The following is a 27662-nucleotide window of genomic DNA, read 5'->3' as shown; positions in this document are numbered from 1 at the left end:
CAGATTCACCGCTCCCTTAAGGAAGCTGCTTAGGACCAGATGTTGAGACAAAGGCGGTGAATCCACCACCACCCCCCAGGACCATGGAGAGAGCAGAGACTTGTCTCCTAAGGGTGCTGGGGCCAGACCTTTCTCCAGACCTTCCTGTAGGAAGTCCAGAACTTGGGGTACAGAAGCTGCAGCTGGAACAATGTCCCTAGCTTAACACCAGTCCACGAAAGAGACCCAGGAGGCGTTGTAGATGCGAGTGGTGGACTGCCTCCTGGACACCTCGATGGTCTTAATGACCTTATCGGAGAAATGGGCCTCTCTTGGTCAGATGGATCCACTCCGGGTCCGGATGCTCCAGAAACCTCTGGTGCAGGGACACCTCCCCTGGGGGCATCCTCCAGTGGGGAGCTGAGGACAGCTCCACCAGGTCTGCTAGCCAGGGACGACGTGGCCAGAAGGGAGCCATTAGTATCATCTCTGCTCCCTCTGACACTAGCTTCCTCAGAATCCCAGGGATGAGTGGAAGGGGAGGAAAAGCGTAGAGAAGACCTGGTGGCAATTTGCAGCGAAGGGTGTCCGTGTCCATGGCTCCCCTGGACGGGAACCTCGATACAAAGCTCGGTAGCTGGGCGTTCGCTGGGGTTGTGAAGAGATCCACCGTTGGGCGCCCGAACCTTTCGCAGATCTGCTGGAAGTTGCTGGGATGGAGCTGCCACTCTCTGTTGTCAACCATCTCCCTGCTGAGCCAATCCGCTTGCTGGTTCTCTGTCCCGGAGATGTGTTCCACTCTGATGGACTGGAGATGCCTCTCTGCCCAGTTCCCCAATTGGAGGGCCTCATTGCGAAGGGCCTTGGAATGAGTGCCCCCTTACCTGTTCACGTGGGCCTTGGCTGCCACGTTGTCTGTCAGGACCAGGACATGATGACTGGTCATCGTGGACTTGAAATGACATAGCGCCAGATGGATGGCCCTGAGCTCCAACCAGTTTATGTTGTTGCGTAGGTCTGTTGGAGTCCAGCAGCCCTGGGCTATCTGAGCTTCCAGGTGTGCTCCCCAGCCGAACAGGCTCGCGTCCGTTGTGAGTACTTTCCTCGCTGGTTCCTTGAAGAGGGATCCCTTGTCCAGTGCTGGGGTCAGCCACCAACGGAGCGAGAGCAGCACCTGGGGTGACACTCGAAGCTTGAAGTTGACATCGCTCGTCCTGGCTCTCTGGTATGGAAGCAGGAACCACTGAAGCTCCCTGGCATGTAGGCGAGCCCAAGGCATGATCCCTATACAAGAAATGAATTTCCCAAGGAGCCTGGAAAGGAGAACTACAGGGACAGAGGGTAATTTGCGTATTTCATGAACCAGCTGTACGATACTGTTCCAACGTTCCTGGGACAGAAAGACCTCCCCAGCCACTGAATCAATAATGGACCCTAGGAGTCTGATAGATGGGACTAGGTGGCTCTTCTCGAGATTGATCGAGAAGCCCAGGGACCTGAGTGTGTCGATGGTGAGGCCCAGATACTGCCTGGCAGTGTCTGGGGACCTGGCTAGGACAAGGATGTCATCCAGGTAGCAATAAAGTCGGACTGGGAAGGTAGGAAGGTGGCCCGCGGCTGCGGCCAGCACCTTGGTAAATGTCCTGGGGGCCGAGGCCAGCCCAAAGGGAAGGGCTCCATATTGAAAATGACTGCCATCGTGGGAAAATCTAAGGAACCTGCAATGTTCAGGAGCGATTCTGATGTGAAGATAGGCCTCCATAAGGTCGATGGAGGCCAGGAAATTGCCCTGTCGGATGCTATCTAAGATGGATTTCAGAGAAGCCATCTTGAATCTATGGTAACCACTCTGGAGTTGAGACGTTGGCTCTCCACCCCCCTGAGCTCTTGGGGACCAGGAATAGGTTCGAATAGTTTTTTTTTTTTTATTAGAATTTGTAGGCCGCCCTTTTCCCTGAGGGGACTCAGGGCGGCTCACATAAAACTGGGAAGGGGGGGAATACAAACATCAAGATAGAGACATATCATAAAATGGTAGGCAACATACATTCATCATTCGGGAGGGGTAACTATCCTTATCCCCAGGCCTGACAGGCGAGCCAGTTCTTCAAGGCTATGCGGAAGGCTTGGACGGTGGAGAGGGTACGAATCTCCACAGGGAGCTCGTTCCAAAGGGCCGGGGCTACTGCTGAGAAGGCCCTCCTCCTTGTGGTTGCCAGCCGACACTGGCTGGCCGATGGGATACGGAGGAGGCCTAGTCTATGGGATCGTATTGGTCGCAGGGATGTAATTGGCAGAAGGCGGTCTCTCAAATATCCAGATCCACTGCCATGTAGGGCTTTATGGGTGATTAATAGCACCTTGAAGCGCATCCGGAGATCGACAGGCAGCCAGCGCAGCTCGCGGAGGATAGGTGTTATGCGGGTGAATCGAGGTGCACCCGCAATCACTCGCGCGGCTGCGTTCTGCACTAGCTGAAGTCGCCGGATGCTCTTCAAGGGCAGCCCCATGTAGAGCACATTGCAGTATTCCAGCCTGGAGATCACAAGGGCCCGAGTGACTGTTGTGAGAGTCTCCCGATTCAGGTAGGGTCGCAACTGGCGCACCAGGCGAACCTGGGCGAATGCCCCCCTGGTCACAGCCGTTAGGTGGTGGTCAAATGACAGCTGCGGATCCAGGAGGACTCCCAAGTTGCGAACCCTCTCTGAGGGGTGTAAAATTTGACCCCCCAGCCTGAGTGATGGAATATTAGTCCGATCTTTGGGAGGAAAACACAACAGCCACTCGGTCTTTTCTGAATAGAATCCAGAACCCCTCTCCCCCTCTGGGACCCTCTCTATGGCCCTGATATCTAACAGGTGCCTGATGGCCTTAGCCTTAAGGACCCGTTTGGCCGGATCTGCAGAGGAGGCGAAGGTACGGAACCTATTCGGGGGCTGCAAGCGGAACTCCATCTGTAACCCGAACTTAACAGTCTGGAGGACCCACTCGTCCTAAGTGACGTGCTCCCAGGCATCCACAAAAAGGGAGAGGCGACCGCCGATGGGGTGATTCACGAACGAATCACTTGAACCTGCGGAATAGGTGACCGCCCCTCCTCGAAAGGGCCGCTTGATCTGCTGCTGGCCCCTAAATCTGTCTCTTGGAAACTGTCTATCCCCTTGGCTATGAAACCTGGGGGTCTGGTACCTCTGATTCTGGGCGTCCGTGTCAGGAGGGTGGCAAGATGTTCTCCTGGGGTAAGGAGCATGTTGGTGATCTGACCGTCTGGTCGCAGCCACGAAGACCTTCCACTTATTTTTGTCCTCCACCAAGATAGGATCCAGCGAGGCACCGAAAAGCTTGTCCCCACCGTAGTCCGCTCCTGCCAGGAGCCACTTACTCCGCCTGCCAGTGGCACAACCACAGCAGGCACCTGGTCGCTACAGAGGATGACAAAGCTCGAGAAGCATACTGAACTGCATCCAATGTGGCGTCTGCTGAGAACTGCATGGCTGCCAGCACCTTAGAGATGTCCTGCAGCAGTCGTACCTCCGTGGCCGGGGTCCTGTCTCTCAGCTCTTCCAGCCACAGCACTGTAGACCTATTGAAAAAGGATGCAGAAGCGGCCGCCCTAATGGCCCAGGTTTTTGCTTGGAATGACTTATGCAAAATGATCTCCGCCTTCTTGTCTTATGCCTTAAGACAGTTGGTGATGTCTCCAGTCACCACGGCCGAAGCTGAAGCTAGGGTGGAGACTGGGGTGTCCACCTCGGGAACTTGCAGAGCTTGGGCAAAGGTGGAATTGAGATTATAGAACTTCCGTTCATTGCCCCCCGGGTTGGGAAAGGATCCTGGCTTAACCCACTGGGATTTAAGCACTTCTAGAAACATCTCCTCCTTCTCCACCGGTGGTCTATGGAAGGGCCCCTTCTTGTTACCCCTGCTAGTGCTTGGCGTAGTAGTCGCAGGCCTGGGATCTGAAGGGGTATCCAGGTCTGTTGTGGCCCTGGCCTTACAAAGTAAGGAGCTAAACAAGGAGGGGGGAAAGAGGCCAGTGATGTTGGGGGCCTCAGGGACCTGGGCATCCTCCTCTTCAGAAAACCCCACTTCCTTCAACTCCCCCTCCTCTAAATCCGAAGCTTCACTGGCAGTGGAGGGGGACGAAGACCTGGGCTCTCTGGTAGCAGAGACCCTGGAGCGATTCTGGTGACCCCTGGGCTAGGCCCAGGAAGACCTATGTTTAGAACCCTGGGACTGATGTTTCATCCCAGAAGCAATCCCTTGGGCTATGGCCCTGGCTAAAACCTCCTGAAAGCTATCAGGGAGCTCTGGGAGAAAGAGATGGAGCTCTGGAGGCTGTAAGAAGTCCCTTGGCTCTGGAGATTGTGGTGCCAGCCTGTGCCCTGCAGTGCTGGGAGCCCTGCACCCAAAGGGGTCTCCCCTAGTCTCAGATGGGTGGGCAGGTGAAAGAGGGGGCGATATGGAACTGTGCCCTCTGCCTGAACTCCTAGGGGAGCCAGAAGGTGCCACCCGGGCCTCTACCAGCGTAGGGAGCCTGCGGGGGGAGCATGATCTAGAAGGTGATAGGCTAATGGTAGCTCTAAACCTTCTAGCGGAGGCCCTGGTAACTCAACCCCCTTTAGAGGAGGTCTCCTTCCTAGGGGCCCTGGGGGTGCTTCTCTTGGCGGGGGACCTCCCTCTGGTGACTGGGGGAGCCCCCCCTAGAGGTCCCCTCGCCTGGGTCCGAGTCCCCTGGGGATCTAGGCCCAGCACCCCCTCTCCTCGCCGCCTCCGCCATGTTACTCATGATTCAGACGATCACCCCCTCCTCACTCTTCTGCCAGCTCGATTCGATGTGTGTGAAGCTCATCAGGCTCCGCGCTCCTTCCTTGCCATCGATCCATGGCCCAAATACCGGCAAGCACTGGAAACTACGGCTCCCACCCAGATTGCCGGCGGAGATAGGCCGCTCCAAGCCTCTTCTGGCTTTGTCCGTGCTTTTTGAGCGCTCTCGGCGACTGTAGGAGGCACACCGGCCACGCGCTCACTCATGTGCTCCAAGATGGTGGAAATAAAGATGGCGGCTGCCTCTCTGTTGTCCGAGTTCCTCAGAGGCTTGTGGACGCTGGTCGACAATCCTGCTGAAATTTCTGATCTACGATGCTTGCGAAGGCCTCCTACCGATCCTTCGACCGTTCCGGTAGCCCACGCGGCTCGGAGGCTGCTGCCCCTCTTACGCGGCCGTCTGGCCGCTTGGGGCACGCGCTAGCAAGCGGTGAGGTTTAAAATGCTAGCAGCGAGGAGCACAACGAGGAGGGATACAGCAATCCAAGGAAATCTTTAAGGTAAAAGGCTAGAAAAAATTCCTGTAAAAAAATCCTAAATCTTCAAAGTGAGGGAGAGTCAGGTAAAACACTCCTTCTGGGCCGGAGACTGAGGTAAATCTGGGAGGTCAGTGGAGGAATGGAGGTGTGGCCTCAAGATTTACCTGTCTCCAGGGCAAAAGGACTGTGTTAATACCCATGTGTGACTCCTCCCATGCCTCACTTCGGAAACTACGGTAGTTTCCAAAAGGACTACTCTTGCAGTAGTTCCCACAAATAAAACTAATTCAGCATACTTTGTAAGAATATAAGATTTATTCATTCTGAGAGTTTTGTGATGCTTGGTACTTTCAGTTTTAGATGATTGATCATTTTAACTACTTTGCTTCTTCCTATTCTTCCCCATTTTTACTTTTTCCATTGATGGCTACAGCAAGAGTTCCCAAAGGTTAACTCTCAGAACCGGAGATAGCCCCAAAGTAACAGAATGTAATCTATCTTTATTTTAGTTATCAAATATCACAAACCAAGACTGGAGCACAACACAAATTATGCTGTAGTGATGTCACAGCAACCCCATGTTAATAAGAAAACAAAAACATGTATGGTAACATCATGGTGCAAATTTCTTCTTATATACTGTATTTCCCTCCTAATTTTGGACAAACATATGTACAATTTGGTATCTATTTCATTTATTATGTTGCATTTTCATCACTTGCCCTCCAATGTAGTGGCCCACGGTTATACAAGAAAAAAATACATTGATATGAATACATACATAACGAAAGAAAAAAAACCCAATCTAGCTTATGTTGGTACATTCAACTTTATTACAGGTAGTCCTTGACTTACAATTTAATTAGTGACCATTCAAAGTTACAACGGCACTGAAAAATGTGACTTATGACCCTTTTTCACAATTATGATCTTTGCAGCATACCCATAATCATGTGATTCAAATTCAGATGCTTGGCAACTGAGTCATATTTATGACAGTTGCAGTGTCCCAGGGTCATGTGAACACCTTTTGGAACTTTCTGACAAGCCAAGTAATGGGGAAGCCAGATTCACTAAACAACTGGGTTACTAATTTACCTAGATTCACTTAACAACTGTGGCAAGAAAGATGATAAAAGTGAGGCAACACTAACTGAACACCAAATATGTTGGGTTAAATTGTGGTCATAAGTCTGAGAAGTACCTGTACTTATAAAAGTAATATCTCTTTTGAGTTGAGTAGCTTGAAATCTAAGTCAAGAATTAAATGATAATTCATTAACAAGCCCTATTCAAAATGGAATTTTAATATGGAATTTTAAAAACTGGAGTTCTTTGCCATGAATTTTAGAGGTATGAATAGGTGCATTTTTGATTTTCAAAACCATTTGATACTTGTGAGTTATGTGTGAATAAAACTACTGCAACCAATCTTCCTTCAATGGCTAAAGGTGGAGCAAGCTCTGGTGACAAATACAGTCAAATCATTACTTGGTCTCTGCCTATTCTTTTCAGTGCTTTATTCATAAGCAACATTTATGCCATGCCATATCACAACGTGTTCCTTGAGTGTTTTATCACACATATATAAACGACGGTATTTTGCCTGGTTATGAAGCATCCCAAAGATAATTCTCTCTAGAAAATGGGGACCTAGAACTGATCACAACCTACAGACAAAGGTTGCTAGGAATATTAAGAGAAGTGAACCATGAATGGGCATAACTCATCAATACTGACCCTAATATAAATGGGAAATGTCATCTTTGCAGTTGGAAAAAAAATATATGGGAGAAAAGCATCAATAATACATATCATGTCTTGCAGTGATGAAATGAAATAATTGCTGTATTTTGGCTTTACATGCTTTATTCATTAACGAGTGATGGAGTCAGTTAAAATTTATCTACCACTTCCTCCATTACATACATGTTTCATTGTTAGTGGTTATTGACCCCAATTACTTCATATGAGACTATACTATTCAATCACAGACTATTCTAATGGAAAATAAAAGCTTGGTTTAAAACAAAACAACCCCTTTCTAATGATGCCATATTTTATCGTATTTTCCATTTGTATGATTTTCTTGATGCCTGTGGGTTCTCATACTTGAGTAATAGTTAATTTTTTCTGACAATGGGACCACACAATACAGGGGAGAATAGAAAACATTGTCTTGCAATCAAACTTTACTACCATGCATTGGGTGTGATTCCATTTTTTACTTCTGTAATTAGGATATCATGCTAGGTTGCCACTGCTGAAGGCCCTTCAATCTTTTAAGAAATATGTGGCTGTTTTACTTACTTCCTCTTTTTAATTATCCTGATCTGAAAAAAAACCTGTTCTGATAGTCCTTGACTTATGACCACAACTGAACCTAAAATTTCTGTTGCTAAGTAAATTCTGTCCCATGTTATGACCTTTCTTGCCAGAATTGTTAAGTGAATCATTGCAGTTGTTAAGTTAATAACACGGCTGTTAAGTGAATATGGCTTTCCCGTTGATCCAAAAGTGCTTTTTCAAGAGGCAACTGGACTTCTGTGTTTTTTCTTTGAAGATGTTTCACCTCTTATCCAAGAAGCTTCTTCAGTTCTCACTGGATGATGGGGAATGGAAGGATTTATATTCCTTGCAGACAGCTGGTCATTTGCATTTTTTATTGGCTTTGCTTATCAGAAGGTTACCAGTGACCTTGGGACACTTCAATCGGCATAAATATGAGTCAGCTGCCAAGTATCTGAATTTTGATCATGTGACCACGGGTATGCTGCCACGGTTGTAAGTGAGAAAAATAATCATGTCACCTTTCTCAGTGCCGTTGTAACTTTGAACAGTCACTAAATGAACCGATGTAAATTGAGGACTACCTGTACAACTATCTAAGCAAATTTAAAGAGTGGTTGAGTGTGAAAGGAACAAGGACTTGAGAAGAAATACATTCTTTCACAATCCTGTGACAATACATTTGAAGGCTAATATGAGAGGATTTAAAAAAAAAAATTATTATAGTCGATTGGAAACAATTTTAAAATTTACCTATCTGCTTCAGGATCTAGAATGACAGCTAGTTCAGTAAGCACCAGTCCTGCCAAATAATGCTGTTGACGAAAAGGAACGGAAAACTCAAACATATTTGCGATCTTCTGATCCTGGACATTTGTTGAGAAGCCAGAACTCTGTAACACAAAAACACAACTTCTCGTAGGTTTTTTAATATGTATTAGTCCTAGAGCCAAGGTGGCGCAGTGGTTAAATGCAGCACTGCAGGCTACTGCTAGATCAGCAGGTCAGCGGTTCAAATCTCACCGGCTCAGGGTTGACTCAGCCTTCCATCCTTCCAAGGTGGGTAAAATGAGGACCCAGATTGTTGGGGGCAATATGCTGACTCTCTGTAAACCGCTTAGAGAGGCCTGAAAGGCCTATGAAGCGGTATATAAGTCTACTGCTATTGCTAAGTCTACTGCTATAGTGGCCTCCACAACCTCATCCCATTATTTATTTATAGAATAAACTTCATAATAAGACAACAGCATGAAAGAAGAAAACAACAACAACAAAGAAATATGTTCAACCTTAGTTCGGCAAAAGAATTTATCTGCTTTTTTATTAGCTAAATATAACAATAATATATGTTTATTGCAAATTAAAAGGAATTCCTGATATATCTAGATGGAATGTAGGAATGGGGATCACATTATTAATATTATTGATGTGTATTCTTCGGTTTCCATTTTTATGCATTTAGCATACTTGGGCATTCAAGTTACAAATTTTAGACATTAGATAGTTTAACAAAGATAACAATTCATGTTAAGACATGGTTTGCAATAACCATGTTGATAAGTTATAATAGGTATATTTATATATTGTCAAAATCAATGGAGTAACTGGTTTATATTTGCATTTATCACATCAAGTCAAAATCAATCAAGTAACAGTTTGGTTTAACCCAGCACAACTTATTTTTAAAAGTCTGCATTTAAAGGAGACCAGAGCTAAAGAAGAATCTAATTCTATATGAAATGCTACAGTCCATTGGATTATTATTTGCCTTCTAACACTACACTATACTTTTGGTATATTACCCACCTGTGATGTTGCTGATGACACCGAAGGAGAAGGAGAGGCAGGCGGTGTTAGCAAACTACATGGTAAATTCAGAGTAACATAATGCTCATGGCTACAGACAATCCGAAGGAAATCCAGCCTCAAGGACACTAGCGTGCTGGGGATTGGTAAAGAATAAAGCTTGGAGGACACCTTGTGAAACAGGAAAAGCAAAGTTAAAAAGTGACAAGGAAGCTGAGTCCCTACAAAAGTAAATGTATCCATGTTCCTCTAGACTACAAAAATAGAGAACAAAGGACAGGCACATTAAATTTGTGATTCATAAAAAATGAACACGACATTGTTACTTTCAATTTGAGATTTAAATCATTTTAAAGCATTTCCATGCCGCTCAGTCTATATCAGGGGTGGGTTCCTGCCAGTTCTAACCTCTTCTATAGAAGAGGTTCCACAAATCTACAGTGCCATTTAGAACCGGTTCCAGCTCCCTCCCCCTGCACGTCCACACATCATCAAGATGAAGAACGAGAGGAGGAATTCTGGGAGTTGAAATCCACAAGTCTTAAAGCTGTCAAATTTGAACATCTCTGGGGGTTTTTTCTAAAGGGTTAGGGGTGCAAGGATCTTGTAACTTTACAGCTTTACAGCTTTAAGTTAAGTTTCGCCACGCCCACCCAGTCATATGGCTGGCAAGACACTTCCACCCGGTCACATGGCCGGCAAGCCACTCCCACAAAGCAGGCCACACCTACAGAAGAGGTTCTAAAAAAAATTGAAACCTACCACTGGTCTAAATCCTTGCTGAATACAACCACACTGCTGGCCCAGAATATGTTCTATCTAATCCACAGGGACGTAGTCAGGGGAGGCAGGGCCTCACCACTGTCATCATGAAAAGAAAAAAAATTAAAAGGAAAAAGGCTGAGGTAGTTGCTGCCAGAGTCACAGTGGAGTCTACAGGAAGAGGCAAGAGAACCACGTGCCTCATTTAGTCTATCTTTATGATCACTTGAGCAGAGTTAAGCAAGGGTTAAAAGCTGAAAAATTCCTTATGTAGATGAGGCACTTGGTTCTCTTGCCTCCTCCTGTAGAGGGCACTTTTTTTAGAGGCTTTTTTAAAACAGTTAAGCAGAGTCATCCATTGGGGACGCTGGCAGCAGTTAACCCAGCCTGCCTTCAGCAGCTCTTGCCTTTTTCTTTTTACATTTTTACATTTTCATCATGGCAGACAAGAGCAGAGTTGAAATCCTCTGTGACACAGCTGGAAAAGGTATGTGAGTCGGAGGGAGGGGGGAGGAATTCAAAATTATTGTAATTTTGTAAGTAATTTTTTATTGTAAGTAATTTGTGTGTGCGTGTGTGTGTTTGTTTCATTTCAATTTGAGAAAGAGTTTGTTTGAGAAGAGAGGAAAGGGGGAGAGGCAGGGAGGGCAGCTTGTATGAGAAGAGAGGGGCAGCCCACAAGCAGAGGCGGGTCTTTTACCCGCCTCTGCTGGTGGGCTGGCACTTTCTTTCTTTTGCCAGGCCCTTCACAGCTGCGTCCAGCCCGTTGGAGCTCGCCGCGCCGGGGGAGGAATGGGCTGGGTGGGCTGGCTGGGGAGGGGGGATCATGGCTGCTCAGGTGGTCCCCGCCGCTGCCGCCAGCAGCTTGGGTGTCCCGGCTCTGTCCGAGCTGAAGAAAGCGGGGGATTGTTTGTCGGAGGAGGCAGGGGGGCGAGGTGGTGGAGCACGGCAGCGGTGAGAAGCAGTTGGAAAGTGAAAGTCTGGGGCTTCGGGGCTTCACTGGGGTTTCCGAAAGCCGCCCCCGAAGCCCCGATGCATCCCGCTTTATGGCAGACGTGCCGGGGCTTCGGGGGCGGCTTTCGGAAAGCCACGCCGGGGCATTGGTGCGGCTTTCCGAAAGCCCCGCCGAAGGCAGACATAGGGCGACAGACATAGGGCGGCTTTTGCCCGCTTGCCTCACCGGCCATAAACCTCACCGCACATCACTGATAATCCAATGTTTCTTTCCAACATCTAGAGTAAAAAAGATGCTTTGGAGTCTACTAACTGACTGCAATAGTGATAGCATCCCCAGTAGTTGTTCATCAAATTAGGAGGAGGAAGAGAGAAGGGATAGAATTTTGGCTCCTTTGGAAAACATCCTTCTAGTCAGATACCACAATGTATTTTACCCCTTGTCCCCTCTTTTCTTTCCTTCTCCTTGGATGTACCCAACACCGAGGATTCTCTACACCAAGCCCAGGTCTATCTTAGATGCCCTCCTTTTATCTCAATCTTGCCACCATACCTGTTTGTAGTATGTCTTAACAAGACTAAAGACAAATCCTCTGTCCATGACAGATAACAGATCGTTGAGAAAAAATGCTAAACTAGTGTTGAGTCTTTCAATCATTTCTGTATCCTGCATCAGAGGCAAAAAGGAAGGGGGAAAAAAGGAAAAGGACAGAATGTTTCAAAACAGTAGTTTCACCATGAGACTCTTATCTAAGCACTTGTCCACTATTTAGAAATTATCTCTCCATCTCGAGGTGTACATTTGGTTTGGTTTGGTTTGGTTTATTGAATTTATATGCCGCCTTTCTCCCAAGGACTCAGGGCGGCGTACAACACTAAAAAAACCCACATATTACAAAAGTTTAAAAGAATTAAATAGAATATCCCAAACAAACCCAATTCAGATTAACAATAAAAAAAATTTTTAAATTTGATTAAAATTAACAATGATCAAAAATTTATTTTGTTTTGTTCAGGTCAGGCTGACTTGATGGAAAAGCCAACTTTTTAGGGCACATCAAGAGGTAGGGAATTATACGAAGCTCTGGGGGCAGCTCATTCCAGAGGGAAGGCTCTCCCCCTAGGGGTCGCTAGCCGATCTGGCCGATGGCACCTGAGGAGGTCAACTCTGTGGGATCACACTGGACGGTGGGAGGCTACCGGTGGCAGTAGGTGGTCTTGCAGGTATCCTGGGCCTAAGCCATGGAGCGCTTTAAAGGTCATAATTAGTACCTTGAATCGCACCCAGTAGATAACCGGCAACCAGTGCAGGCCGCTTAAAAGGGGTGTAACATGGGAGCACCTAGGTGCCCCCATGATAATTCGCGCAGCCGCATTCTGGACCAGTGGAAGCCTAGGTGTGCTCTTAAAGGGCAGCCCCATGTAGAGAGCATTACAGTAGTCCAAGCCTGGGGAAATCAACTGGCAATCCAGCTAATACATTTAGCAGCTCCGGCAGGGCCGATGAAATGTAGCAGGGAGACAGATACGTAACAAAAAGGCCAATCTGAACTCAAAGGCCCCATTTCACAAAAAGGGACTCATGCCCGCCTATCTGAGGCAGAGTGACCTCCTGAGGTCTGAGATTTTTCCTAATAACCACCGCCACCCCCCCTCCCCTGCCCTGGGCTCTCGCTTGGTGAAACGCCCGGAAGCCTGGTGGCCATAATTCACTAAGGGGAACACCCCCCTCATGGCCCAACCAGGTCTCCGTAATGCATGCCAGGTCCGCTCTACCCTCTTTATGAGGTCGTAAATGAGAAGAGCCTTATGTACCACGGACCTGGCATTAAGCGACACCAGCCGGAGACCAGGGTCCTGTAATCCCGAGCACCCAGGGGTGTGAGAAGGATGATGAGGGTTGGAACATGCGATCGCTCTTAAACAGCGAACCTGCATCCCCCGAACATAATTTGGCCCTCGGCCCCCACCATATCTGCCTCTCCCACCAACAGTAGAGATGGTGAACCCTCCAATGGAATGGCTTAATGTCTCCCCCAGAATCCCAACCCTTCCCAGAACTCCCGATCCGTGCCCATTAGTTAGCTCTGGCCTATGCCCTGGCAGACTCCCCACCAAGCCTGTCTGAGCCATCCGTATCAATCCCCCCCGCCCCCCCCCTTAAAATTTGATTTAAAAGCCCTTGTAAAAACCCCTAAGAAGTCTCTTCTTCACATGCCACATCTCGGGATTCCAAGATCTGTCATTAAGGAAGCATCTTGATAGGCAAGAAGGCCATCCCCGGGAAAGGGGGAGTTCCCGAAGCGAATAAAGTTCTGTTGCAGTATAACATGAGAGCCAAGGTGGCAGTGGTTAAAGTGCAGCACTGCAGGCTACTTCAGCTGACTGTTAGCTGCAGTTCGGCTGTTCAAATCTCACCGGCTCAGGGTTGACTCAGCCTTCCATCCTTCCGAGGTGGGTAAAATGAGGACCCAGATTGTTGGGGGCGATATGCTGACTCTGTAAACCGCTTAGAGAGGGCTGAAAGCCCTATGAAGCAGTATATAAGTCTAACTGCTATTGCTATTGCTAACATAGAGTGTGATATCAACCAAACGGGATGACAACACGGGGAGATGGAACGAGGAGATGACATGTCCACAGGGGGTGGGGGAGCCGACAGTGTTCAAGGGGGGTAGCGGGAAGATGCTGCTGACGGTGAGAGGAAGATCCCAGGCCGGGTGTCGGCTTCAGAGATCCCAGGCCGGGTGTCCAGCCATTGCCGCTGACCACACCCACGCCGGCACCCGCCGCCGCTCTTCATTTTCCTCTCACCGCCAGCCGCCCCGTTTTACTCACGATGTTCCGGCTACGAAGCAGTGAAACGCAGCTCAAGGGTATCCCAGAGGTCCCAGGAAGTTCTCATAGCTAGACCTGGAACCAACGATGGGATAGGGTACCCCCTGCAAGCCCTGAGAAGGACAATCATCTCCCCTCAGCTCTCCTCAAACGAGACAGGACATCATCTTGGGCATGCGCACAGAGAGACGAGAACACAGCTGAATTGCTTCCATTACCTTCTGAAAACGGGAGACTATATCACTGGCGATTGTGCTGACCAGCGCGCCTATGTCATCCATGAAGCGCTCTGGAAAACGATTCTTCCTCGAGGCGTCGAGTTTGTCAGCAAAATACAAATGATGCACAATACTTTTTACCTGGAGGAAACATATATTATCACTCGCCATCACTTGCAAGAAAAAGATCAACTATGGGTAGCAGTATGATTTGATACTATTCTGTAAACCAGATTTAATCATTATAACAGTTGTGAGAGGCTTCAGGTTGCCTTCTTTTCGCATGGTCTAACTCTATCTACCATTGAGCCGAGGTGGCGCAGTGGTTAAATGCAGCACTGCAGGCTACTGCTAGATCAGCAGTTCAGCGGTTCAAATCCCACCGGCTCAGGGTTGACTCAGCCTTCCATCCTTCCGAGGTGGGTAAAATGAGGACCCAGATTGTTGGGGGCAATATGCTGACTCTCTGTAAACCGCTTAGAGAGAGCTGAAAGCCCTATGAAGCGGTATATAAGTCTACTGCTATTTGGAGAGTAACTTTCAGAGGCATTTTATCTTCTACACAAGTAGATGTTATCTGGATAATGACTAGCCATTTTCCACGAAAGTTAATCTATGATAGGGATCAGGAAAGAAATCCAGAGGCAATAACAACAACCAAAGATAAGTTGGCTGACTTATTTTCTGATCATTTTTCCCTCCAATACAGGAAAGGAATAGGCAGGTCTTACCAGAGATCTGAACTGATCTCTTGTGTAAGGGTTGTGACTTTAGGCTGGGACACATGAAGGTTGCTCATCCCTGAAAACTGAACAGTTTTTCTCATTCTCTTACCATAAGTTCAAAGAAGAACCATGCTTGCTGAAGAGCTGCTTCACGGACACTTCCACTGCAGACAACCCACTGTAAAGCCAGTTCTTCATGAAAAAGCTAGCAAGATTAAAATTCATGTTTACTCTTCCAGCATTTAATCGTAATTCAGAGATTCCCCAACTCCTGAACTATGGCCTGGTAGTTTGTGGTCTATTGGAAACCAGGCTGCGCAAACAGCAGTCAAGTACACATGCACATGCCCTGTTCCACTTGGGAGAGTGACAGGTGAGCGAGCGTATGCAGGAAGCTCCTTTTTTGCAAGCGGCGTACGTGCATGCCCGCCCTTGCACAAATAGAGCATTGGGCACATTCACCTGTCGCTCGCGTGGAACTATCCCCTCTCCCCTCCCTTGCCAATGGTCCACAAAACCGGAAGTTTTTGCTGTAATTAGTAAAATAATATCAACATTATAGCAATGGTTAACAGTTCTTTAACAACCTTTTAAAAAGGAAATATTGCATAATGGGAAGTGTAAATCCAATCTATGCCAGGCAGAACTAAAGACAAATTGTAATTTCTGATAAAGTTATAATTTAGTTTCTCCTGAAATTGTCTTATTATTATTGCTAGAAGAGGAAGAAAAATGAAGCTCAGGATGAAAGAGTTCCACTCTTTTCTCCAGTTTTACCGAAGAGAAGGTAAGGGAGAAAAAGTTCTGATCTGTTGGAAAACTAGTAAGAAAAATGTATTACTCTTTTTATCCATCTCTTGGAAAAACAAACCGGTGGGCAAAAGACACCCATATAGATTCCCAACTGCCCAGTCCTGGATGCCCTCAAGCAAAAGCAGAACGTCAGTAATCTACAATAACTTCTTCCTACCTCCATGAAAGATGGTAAGTGGAAGCCCCCTGTAAGCTATACTGAAGCACACAGAGCATTTGCTCTTTACATTGCTCTCAAGTGTGTGATTGAAAGGAATTAATATTTTTACAAAAAATGAAGTAATTCATCTGGATTAAGATCCAAGATATTTTATATGTGTGGAACTAGAATCAAGCCACTGCCACTCTAGTGGACTCAGCACTCTTCAAATTCAGGACACATTAAACAGTGACTGAACTGTTTATCACTCCTTGCCTTGCACAACAGCATGAAATCATCTTTGCTATATCTACCTTTTTAGTTGGCAATCGCCCTGTTAATGTTTGTAAGAAACTTGGTGTCTCTGTATGGGAAGACATACGATTACAGCTTCGATCCGCAGCCTGCAAAATAAAATGGTGACAGCACATTAAAATATGCCATGGATGACACCCCCCAGTTCGAGACAATGGACATTTAAAAAAATTAACAGAAACATTTTAGATTTCAACCTCTAAAAGGACAAGCAGTATTGAATCTTATGGAGATTTTGAAACTTATTAATAGACAATAAAGCTGTTTGTTTAAAAAAAGGTTTCTAAGGTTCAAACGGAGATTAAACATTATGCAATGTTTTCACTTAAAGACATGAAGTGTTGCAAAAGTATGAAACTAGTTTGTAACAACTTCGCATTTAGCTGACATACAAGAAAACAACATATTCTAACTTCTGTGTCATTCACCCCAGCTTAAAAAATAGTCAGCTATTGCTCAAAATATCAATATTTATTGTATAGAATTACACATAATCCTCGATTTATGGCCACCATTGAGCCCCAAATTTCTGTTGCTTAATGAGACATTTGTTAAGTGAGTTTTGCCCCCATTTTACAATCTTTTTTGCTACAGTTAAGTGAATCACTGCAGTTGTTTGTTAAGTGAATCTTAACTTTGCTTCTTGGAAGGTTACAAAAGGTTATCACATGACCCCAGGACCCTGCAACCTTCATAAGAATGAATCAGTTGCCAAGCAGCTGAATTTTGATCACATGATCATGGGAATGCTGCAACGGTTATAAATATGAAAAATGGTTGTAAGTCATTTTTTTTCAATGATGTTGAAAAACTTTGAATGGTCACAAAATGAATTATAAGTCGAGGACTACCTGTATACAATGAAATGGGGTTCTATTTACACATTTGCTTTTAACAACCTTTTTTTAAAAAAAATACTTTTACACAAAATAATTAAACTGATTAAAAGCTGAAAGCATGGTCAATTGAATTTAACTAGGATTTCATTTAAATAATCACAGTGTTAAGAAGCAAGCAGCTAAGGTTAAAATTATCATGATTCTAACATTTTTGTATTTTGCAGTGTATTATTTGACACATTTTTCAACATTCAGTTTTCATCAGGAAAAATAAATCGTTATGAACTGAGATTCACACATTATGTAATAAAAACAAGGTGGTGAATGGGGAAGAAAATGCATTATCAAAATCATAACAGATATAGATGATGATGATGATGATGATGATGATGATGATGATGATGATGATGATACAAAATATAAGATTGGCCTCCTTAAAATAAAATGAAATTAATGAGACCTATTAATTAGATATGGCTAATGTAAGTCCTAATACGGTATTTCAGTAAGCCAATTTTATATATGAGTAACAACATAATATTTAGAAATGTTACATTTGCATGTAACATATTTCTATCTGGACTATATTACATGCAATGAAATGTTATAAAACAAGTGTACAAATTAATTATAGAGAAGGAAAAAAACCAGTTCTGAACATGCTTGAGAAAAGAAAAAAATTAGGGATGGATGATTTCTTATGCAGGCTGGTGGATACAAGAGAATTCTTCAAAACAGGTAAAAGTATATGAAAGGGATCACAGTGATGACTCGAGGGAGAAAGATTTCTGAACGGTGATATCAACCAAATATATTAAGAGGAAAGTAAGGAAGCTCTAAGGGAGTCACCACCTGTGAAGTCTCTGCATTCGGACTGGGGTTGGATCCCCATGGGGCAGCTTTTGCAGCACCAGTGTTTACCCAAGAATTGGAGCGATCTAAGCCCTGGGCACATAACAGAAAGCAGCAAAGAAAGGAAAGAAATGTTACATGTTACATGCCACATTTGCATTGGAAATTGGAGGAGATTAATTTCTTCAAAGAAACTCAGAAGGTATACAGCACAAACGCATCACCAATTAGTACTGTTAAATACTTTGCTTAGTCCAAACAATTATCGACAGAAGAGAATATTTGTAGCTTGGAGTGGATTTGTGGGATCATTGCTTTTCTTTGAGCTTGCTTGTTTTATTGCAGACATTTGATTATCAAACTAGATAACATCGTCAGCACCAAGGACTCTACAATTATTTGTATTTTCCCCCCAGGCACATGCTAAAATGTTATCAGACCAAATATATTTTGCAGCACCTTATATAGGCATATCTAATAAGTGGCACCTTCTCCATTTCTGGTTACTTTTAATCTTATTCCAGTTCCTGTTTATTTATGACTTTACTTAAATTATTTAGGTGCCATATTTAGTAAGCTTGTAAATATTAATTCATATACAGTAGTCCCAATTCTAAAGAAATCCAGTCAGGCTGCAAAGTCACTGAATATCAGGACATAAATTAACTGGATCGTCCTCTACTGATTTTAGCTAGAATAAAGTTAAACCAAATTTCTCAGGATTTGGATCTCTGAGTATATTTTACCACTTCAAAAACCATTTATTTTACAATACATGTGTCTTATTTTCCATCATTATTACATAGTAGAAAAGATAATTCATATGTATTTCTGGGAATCGGTTTTGTTTCATAGATTTCTATGCTTCTGTATCTTGCTGCAATCATCTATTGGCATATAGGCATACCATAAATATCTGAATTAAAAATTGGTTGTCAAATAATAAAAAACCCAGACCTCTGAAGAAACAATTGTACACCATTATATACAAACCATAAACACTTGAATTTGCAGGAGTTCATGAACATATAATAAATAAAAATATCAGTCTTCGAAACTAAATCTCACTAAGGAATGTCCTATGATTGATTTTCTATACCATACATGGTTATTAAAACAACTGCCGGAAGGCCATTGATGTGATTTGGCTTTTCATGTTAAACAACTCCCTCTTCCAATTTGGAGAAGCTGTAGTTTCTGTGCCATAGTTCACACTCGTTACAAGGATCCCTTGATATGTTAGTCTGGATCTGGAGGAGGATGAGATGGTCTGCTATATATACAGATGTATGTACCATAGACAGTCCTCAACTTACAACCACAACTGAGTCCAAAATTTATGTTAAGTGAGACATTTGCTAAGTGAGTTTTGCTTTATTTTACTACCTTTCTTGCCATAGTTGTTAAGTGAATCACTGCAGTTGATAAGTTAGTAACCCAGTTGTTAAGTGAAACTGGCTTCCTCATTGACTTTGCTTATCAGAAGATCACAAAAGTTGATAACATGATCGTGGAACACAGCAATGGTCATAAATCTGAACCAGTTGCCAAGCATCTGAATTTTGATCACATAATCATGGGGATGCTGCAAAGGTCATGTGAAAAACAGTCATAAGTCACATTTTTCAATGCTGTTATCACTTTGAATGATTACTATACAAAATATTGCAAGACAAGGACTACCTGTAATGCACTTTTGAAATCAATTATTTATCCTAATATCAATTTTAAGTGAGATATAACAACGAGCACATCAAATTTTGGTAAGTAGCATCATTCCATTTTAAAGGGGGAAAAATTAGATTTGCCTTGAAATTCAATGTCTTGAGAGTTTTATGGAATCCTATCAGACAGAAACATTAGCCCTTCCAGTTTATTAAAGAGTGGGTATGCTTCAGAAAGCTTCTATCTATTTTATTGCCAAATTATTCAGGCCAGGCAGCTCATGCAAAACTTATCATCTCCTAGGTAAATTTCATGTGCACATTTGTCCCTCCGGCATTTCACAAAAAAGGTCAAGGTGGTTTAATTAAGCAAGACCATCAAATGAATACTAAAAGACTCCGAGCTCTTTCAGTCCAATGTTTAAATAACAACAACAGGTAAACTTTTGGGGGGTGTGTGTGTGAAGCTTTTTCCCCTTCCTTTTCATTAATTAAATAAAAGGATTCTTTTCTGTGGTTCTTGTCTTGCCCTTGGTATTCAAGTAGGCTGCTAATGTAAATACTCAGAAGACTCTTGATTTTGGGTGAATAAGTTTTGGGGTGTAAAAGTGTTTTTAAAATGCCTCCTAAAAGCTTTTAAAGTGACATAAAATATTCTTTGCCAGGAAGAAAAATGAAATTACTTATGATAAGTTTATGACAAAAGAATCTGTTCTTTGGTGTCGTTACCCTCGCTGAAAAAGGCATCTGGAAATGCAATCTACTAACAGTGGAAGAATCTAACATGAGTATCTCTAAAACTAATAGGAATCCTATGCTCACAATTTGTCCAATTTGAAGCAAAGAACCCAACAGGATTCAGGATTTGACACTTAATAATTATTAACAGTGGGATGTTATTATTAGCCATCTTACCTTACTTCCAATGATTGATCGTACTTCATCATCGGGTGAGGTTGGAGTCCCTGATATGTCAGGGTTGCTGTTACTAAGGCTCCTGGAACGATTCAAGTTTAGGCTTGCAGGTCTGACAGCTGAACGAGCCATGGTAGCATAGTGCACTGATCCTCCTAAACCACTGGGAGCTAAAGAAATGCACAGCAGGAGTCAGAAACTATTTTGTTTATTAAATTTTTATGCCACCCATCTCCACTACCAGGCGACTCTGGGTGGCTTACAAGTTATAAAACAAATAAAAAATACCATATTTTTCGGAGTATAAGGTGCTCCGAAGTATAAGACGCACCAACCTTTTGGGAGCAAAACAAGAGAAAAATATCTGCCTCTGCCTCCCAGCAATTTGCCTCATGGAGCAAACAGCATGTTTCACTTTCAATTTCTTCCGATCATCAGCTGTTTCAGGCTGCAGGAGTTGCTATAGCCTATTGAAGCCTCGTAATCCCCCGTTTGCTGCAAAGAGGTAAATTGCTGGCTGGTAGAGGCCAAAGGTTGGGGCCGGTGGGTGGGTGGAGCTACATTCAGTGTATAAGATGCACCCAAATTTTCACCCTCTTTTTTTTGGAGGGGGGGGGGAGGAAGGTACGTACTATTCTCTGAAAAATATGGTAGTTAAAAGATTAAAATGACACAAATCATAAACTATTATTAAAAACTGTATTAAAACAGCAGCTAAGATAGCAAAGAGACGGGAGTATACCTAAAGTACTAATGTAACTAGTATCACTTTGAAAGGTAGTCCCAGCTAATTTTGCTCACTGACAGTTACAAATTCCATTCTCTAGGTCAATTCGGAAGAAAAATTCAAGTTTGCCTGGAAGTCATATAGCAGCATTCATTATAGGTAGTCATATGGAGTTATGATCATAATGGCCGGGTCACCACGATTGTGCTCAATTTTACAACATTTTTTGCAGTCATTAAGTGAATTCTGCGGTTGTTAAACATACACCATCATTGTTAAGCAAGCTTGTTCTCAGTAATAGGTTTTTTTTTCTAGAAACCAGAAGCAAACCAATCACTGGCAAAAAAAAAAACATCGAAAAGAACAATCACGTGACCTAGGACGCAGCAAGCAGCCATAACTGCTGAGTGCTGAAAATGTGATCACACAATTGTGAGAGGGTGACAACGATGCAATTGCTGGAACTTCAAAAATAGGCTGTAAATAGGAAGTTCATCCTAACTTTGAATGGTTGCTAAGTAAATGGTCATTAAAGCAAGGACTACCTGTATAGATTTCCTTTCCGTAATCATATTATCTGTTTAGTCATGACAGAGGGACTTGTATATATGACCTTGAATACAACCAATGACAGTCCTTTCTCTATACTCTCTCCATACTCCTGAACAACTGTGCCTGGAGATAATGGATCCATACGGTGCTATAGAATATGACGTAAGTAGATGTAAAAGAAATTAAAATTTGGCATAATTTGAGGGCAGGGGGCTGTTAGTAATTAACTATTAATTATGCTACATGTTTGATCACCAAGGTAAGATTCAGAAACTAAGATCCTGATATCATGCTTTTTCCATCTGAATCCAATGCAATTACATTTTAAAAGTGAATTTACCTGGGCATGGAGAATTGGGAGACGTATTTGGTAAACGAAAAACATAATAAATATATGAAGTAAGAAGATTATTTCTTCCATGCTGATCTTGGTTTCCTTCAAGGTTTTTGTGAAGTCTGTTTACAATAGAGGCCATGGCTTCAAAAGATGCTTGACCTAGATTGACTAGAAAGAATATAAAGAGTTAGATATCAAGTTGTTTGTTTCTACTGACAAACTGTCTAAAGGAGGGAGGGAGAAAGAATAGTCATCACATTAAAGTAATCTGACAATATCTTAAAATATGTGTTAAGCATGAATATCAATGGAGATGGCAAATGAATTCATTTAGCACTGACATAACTTCATAAGGTCACTGGGCAATGGTGATGACTTGAAGATTACCAGTTCTAAAATTATCACTTATCTTTAGTTATGACTTGCAGTTGTCATGATAGCCAAAATAACTTTCATCACAGAAAGTGTGTTCTTTTATAGTTAATTCCAAAATCTTATAATAAAAGTCAATATTCAAAATTTATCTAGATCCTTAATCCATTTATATATTTCTTAGATTGAGATCTTATTTAGCACTTATTTATTTATCTATTTATTTATTTATCAAATTTGTTTGCTCCTCATCTTGCTGCTTATTTCAAATTCTTTTAAGTTCTTAAGCTGGTAGTTCATTTTTATTTTGTTCAGAGCTGAGGGCAAACCTACCAAATGAAAGCTTTTCAGACTTGCTCTAAAGAGCTCTAATAGCTTTAAGATATTAGAGATAATTTCTGAAGTGACTAAAATGAAAATACTTATAATTCTAAATGTAGCTATAGCATGTTAAATTATAGTGGAATAATTATAACAAAGAGAATTTATATTACAGCAAAGTGAATTCATATCATATTTTCACTTAAAAACATAAGCTTAAATGAAATACCTATTTGGCCTGCAATAATAGGTGGTCTTACAACCAAAAGAATTAATTTGTCAAGCAGAAGATGGAGAAACCGCACCACAGGCTCCAACTGAGATGAGTTCAAAGCTAAAATGCTGCTCTTTAATTCGTTTTCCAAGTTGTTCTCCATAATTCTCATGTCACCTATCCGTACAGGGAACATATGTTCATCCAGAGCATGAACAAGGGCAAAGAATTTGTCAAGATAAGGGTCCTAAATAAACAAATAATAATAATAATAAATTTTAATTTTTAGCTATTCAAACTAATGCAATCAAGACCAGAATTGCAAGAAGATTGCACCAATTATAAACAATAGCATAATATAGTGACCAAAATGGAACCTCTCTAAAAATTATCAGATACTAGTAATGAAAAAATTGGTTGAGACATAGAGTTGAAAAAGTAATCAAGAATGGCATTTCTGAATATAAACTGATAAACTCTTGGCTTATAACATGCCAGTGTCTGAAAAGAGAAAAGTATGGCTGATGTGGCAAGACCGGGGATAGAAAAATAGAAAACAAGAAATTGGAGAATATTGCAAAGTATCAATAGCTGAGAATCAAAACTGAAAGATTTTGGTATAAATTGGTTGTGATGGTCCTAATTTCCATCCGACACTTACAAAAAGCCACACTGCTTGGATCCCTCTTCCTGGGGGGAGAGGTTGGCACCAGGCACCCCCACAGCAGGACTTTTGGAAAAAAGCAACCCTCCTCAACGGTTTCTTTGCTGGGAAATAAAGCTCTGCAAATTCCCTCTACTCCTATGCAGTCAATTGCACGGAGGCTTAGCATGCTTGGATTTTGGCAGAGCGCCAGAGTGGAGAGGCAGTAAGGCGTGTGGGCTGCTTCAGGCAGAAAAAGGAGGCACAGAGAAGGCCAGGCATGAGTCTTTCTGCTTTGGCACTGAAACGCCATCTTGTTGAAACATAGCAGAAAGCATGGACTTTCCAGGGAAGCTGGCATGGAAGATGAAAATAGCATCCATGTGATTGTTAAGCACTTGACAACTGTTCATAAGTATGAATGGGTTGTCAAGTCCCCAGGCTGCAATCACATGATGGGCATGGATACGACAATTTACGATGACCTATAAATCACTCTTTCCATGCCATCAACATTTCAAACAGATATTAAGTGACTGGTCATAAGTCAAGGATTACCTCTACATTCCATTAATAAATTTTGTTATAATATTAGAGCAACTTTATTTACTGTTACTTTCCCTGTGTTAGAGGGATCCCTCTTAATACATACCTGTGTATGAATGGTTGACACAGCAATTATTTCTACATTAAAAACTCCTTTATGGTTGTCAACCCACTTCATTCCAGGCAAAGGCACCTGACAAAAAGCAAAACACAATAAAGTGTAGAGATAACCAGGCTGAGACCCAGGGAGGGGTCAAACACATCATTGGTCTCGAATCCCTTCGCTCCCACAAATGATTTTGAATTCCACTGACTCTTATCTACTGCCAATTTGCTTTGAACGTTAGTACAGTAGGTCAGATTTTTGTAGAGAGCATAAGCTTGCAATAAACCCATATATTCATTTGAACTGCCTGGTCTTCTGATTTTTCCATACTCGACATATAATCAGTTATGACTTTCATTATGGTGAAAGGATAGTTAGTAAAAACAGACATTTCAATCAACAAATGTAGTTAAAATGTTTCTAGAATTTACTTTCAAAATAGACGTTCTTAATATTTGGGGTATTTGTTGCTTAACCCACTTTACTGAGTCACACCCACTATAGGAAGTTGCTAACCTCTGGAGAGAGTACAGAATAAGCTTGTGGTGGCTTCTCCAAAGAAACGGGGAGGCAGAACTGGCCTGTTTTTAATCGTCCATTTTGTAGCATCGGTATCCACTTGAACGGGAAAAAAGAACCAAAGCATCATTAGCACCTATCAAATACATTGGAAGTCTTTGCTTATTCACTTACCTACACAATACAAAAGTTACTACCCACCCACCCCTCACATTTTGCAAATATTTAAGTATATCTTTTCATGGCATCTTTATGTAGAGCAACAATTTGTTTTTTCAGATCCTCGGAGAGTTCATCGCCATGAGGTGCCATGTTGAACTTCCAGTAACCAGTATGAGAGAGTAAGAATGATAACACCAAATTCAAAACACCTGCTCCCCCTTCACACCTGAAACCTTGTGCACTAACGAATCACATGACACCAGGGAGGGAAAATGGCTACTTGGGCCCTACTTGGACATTATCACTTAGAGGTGAATTCACTTTTTTTGCCAGCAGTTTAGACATCAATGGCTAATCTGTTGCGTTATTTTGAGGGGACAGCACATTTACACTGTTATACAAGCTGCATACTCACTACTTTACATTGTAGCCAAGTGTCATTTCTTCAGTGTTGTCACTTGAAAAGATATACTTAAATATTTACAAAATGTGAGGGAGGGGGGAATCACTTACTGTAGTTTAATTTTTACAGCTACCTATCTCATGTCCATCACTCTGGGTCGCGCAAGTTAAAATAAACCAAACAAAGCCATGTCAAAGAATTCAAACAATTAACCAGAAATGTTTCAAAACTGACTTAAGCGTTATTCAAAATTAACATGTACAGAAATAATATCAAGCAAAATGATTTCTGCAACGCTGAAAGTCAGAATGAAGGCAAGAAGGAATGGAAGACATTTTGTGGCAGTTGTTTACCGTATAGCCAACAGGAGTCTCAAGTGGGGTGTTTTGTTTCTGTTGGCAACTGACATGGTAAAAAGTGAAAAGCAAATGATGGTGGTCCGTTAGGGTAGCAGGAAGCTTGATTTTGATTTCTTCATGGAAATCAGGAGATCTGTTTTGAGGTAAATAGAGATTTTTTCTGTAAACAAAATGCTTAAGTATGATTGGTTTATAAAGCATATAACATTTTTTATTTTTAAAAAAGCAGCCCTATATCCTCTTTGGAAGACAGCTGCAGCAGACAAATGTCTATGGAGATTCTCAGTCATCCTTTGGGTCATGGTTGCCCCAAAGGTTCTTTTTCGAAAGGCAAGTGGACTTTGTTTTTCCTTGAGGACATTTTGCTTCCCAACCAAGAAGCTTCTTCCATTCTGACTGAACAGAACTGAAGAAACTTCTTGGATGAGAAGCAAAATGTCTTCAAGGAAAAGCAAAGTCTAGCTGCCTTTCGAAAAAGAACCTTTGAGACTGCAGCAGACAAATTGCCAACAATTCCAAAGTCATGCTGGCAAGAGATCATAAAGTTACACGAGGCATTCTGCAATCCTCCAATCACCAGTGATATCCTCTCATTGCAGGCAGTTTTAGAGATTATTTACAACAGCTTCCGAGCCAAAGCTCTTCCTGGTAGATCATATGGCCTCTTTGGGATTCTTTCCAAACAAAAACTTTCCCGTGAAACAAACCTAATCTTGGCAGTTCTCCCTCTCTGAGGATGAACTGCTCTCTCTGACCTAGGAGGGAAATCCAGAAAATCTTGTGGTTCCTGGAAGACCATTTCAAAGAGCTACGGATTGTATTTTTAATTGCTTAGGCTCCTTCCCCCAGTTTTCAATTATTGTATTGCATTTAGTTAAAGAAAAACGTTTCAGATAAAATGTCAAAAAAAAGATTTTCTGGGATAATTTTCTATTTTAAGATTTTAATTTTTTTCTATAGGATGATACATTTCCTCTACATTCATCTGCATTTCTGTTTAGTTAGTTAACACTCCCTTATCTCAGAAGATACTATCAGGCTTTTAGATGTACTCAATACTACAAGATAGGTTCACTCCTAGATTATTCTCCAGCTCTTGCTCACATAAATAAATATTTCATTGATTTATTCTACAAATAAATGTTCTCCTTTCTTCAGCCTCGTAATCATGTGCAAAGGGACAAAAAGGCTTCTATTCCTTTTCATACAATATCACATATGCAGAAGATGTGACCTCTCTGGGTTCATAAACCATAATTTCTGCAATTCAGACAATCATGATTACGGGATTATGAAAGGCAAAAGGGTATGAACAAGATGCTAGGGATCAGATAGATGTAGATAGTCCTCAAATTACAACCATTTGTTCAGTAACTATTCAAAGTTACAGGGTAGCTCTGCTTGGTCCTCAAAATTACAACCATTGCATCATCCCCATGGTCATGTGATCAAAATTAGGGCTTTTGGTAGTGAGCTGCCTCTCCAGGGGCATCTCAGTTGCCTTCATCTGCCTAGCTCTTCCACATCTCTGCTCTTTTGGTCACCCTGTACTCTGTTGATTTTGCCAGCCTACACTTGCATGCCCTGCTATCCTCGCTGGCTCCAACTGACTTTCATTATCTTTTTTCAGTCACTTTGGATGAGGTGTGCCTTGACTGGCCTTTTGCAAGACAGCTGCTGGCTATGCTACACCTTCTTCCCTTATCCGAATCCCACGTGGCCTTATCACATGTGGCCTTCTCAACAGGTTTTGGAAGGCAAGTGCACATAAGAAGACTCTAGCAGCATCAATGCCAAAGACTTAGCTGAGCCCTTCTTTCATACTGGTACATCTAGGAGCTTTTTCCGTGCCTGTGCCGTGCATTGTCAAATGCAATTTGGATATGAGATGGGCACAACTTCTGGAAGGAAGCCTGGAGCAGCCAGCAGCTGTTTTGCAAAGACCAGGCTGAGCGTGCCTTATCAATATCCGGAGGAAGATCAGATA

General features: G+C 42.8%; 1 protein-coding gene across 9 annotated transcripts in view; it reads right to left on the bottom strand.

Annotated features, from left to right (window-relative positions):
• DOCK7 (dedicator of cytokinesis 7) overlaps positions 1–27662 on the bottom strand; it is a 150343-nt gene that overhangs the window by 54809 nt on the left and 67872 nt on the right. For 6 of the 9 annotated variants that reach the window (XM_087719564.1, XM_087719565.1, XM_087719566.1 and 3 more), the window contains exons 17-29: positions 25670–25808; positions 24749–24850; positions 24233–24319; positions 22953–23184; positions 22034–22198; positions 20415–20584; positions 17836–17928; positions 16144–16233; positions 14987–15082; positions 14153–14293; positions 11650–11763; positions 9381–9551; positions 8328–8467 (exon numbers count right to left, since the gene is read on the bottom strand). In XM_087719564.1, the coding sequence (XP_087575690.1) occupies positions 8328–8467; positions 9381–9551; positions 11650–11763; positions 14153–14293; positions 14987–15082; positions 16144–16233; positions 17836–17928; positions 20415–20584; positions 22034–22198; positions 22953–23184; positions 24233–24319; positions 24749–24850; positions 25670–25808 (1740 nt within the window). The remainder of the gene's footprint in view (positions 1–8327; positions 8468–9380; positions 9552–11649; positions 11764–14152; positions 14294–14986; positions 15083–16143; positions 16234–17835; positions 17929–20414; positions 20585–22033; positions 22199–22952; positions 23185–24232; positions 24320–24748; positions 24851–25669; positions 25809–27662) is intronic. The other 3 variants (XM_087719571.1, XM_087719572.1, XM_087719573.1) reach the window with 1 other exon arrangement.

This window comes from Thamnophis sirtalis, unplaced genomic scaffold (genome assembly GCF_051295495.1).
Source record: "Thamnophis sirtalis isolate CommonGarterSnake01/CBP01778 unplaced genomic scaffold, rThaSir2_p1.2 scaffold_7, whole genome shotgun sequence".
Taxonomy (NCBI): Eukaryota; Metazoa; Chordata; class Lepidosauria; order Squamata; family Natricidae; genus Thamnophis; species Thamnophis sirtalis.
Note: the sequence above shows the minus strand (reverse complement) of the source record. Positions and strands in the feature narration are given on the sequence as shown.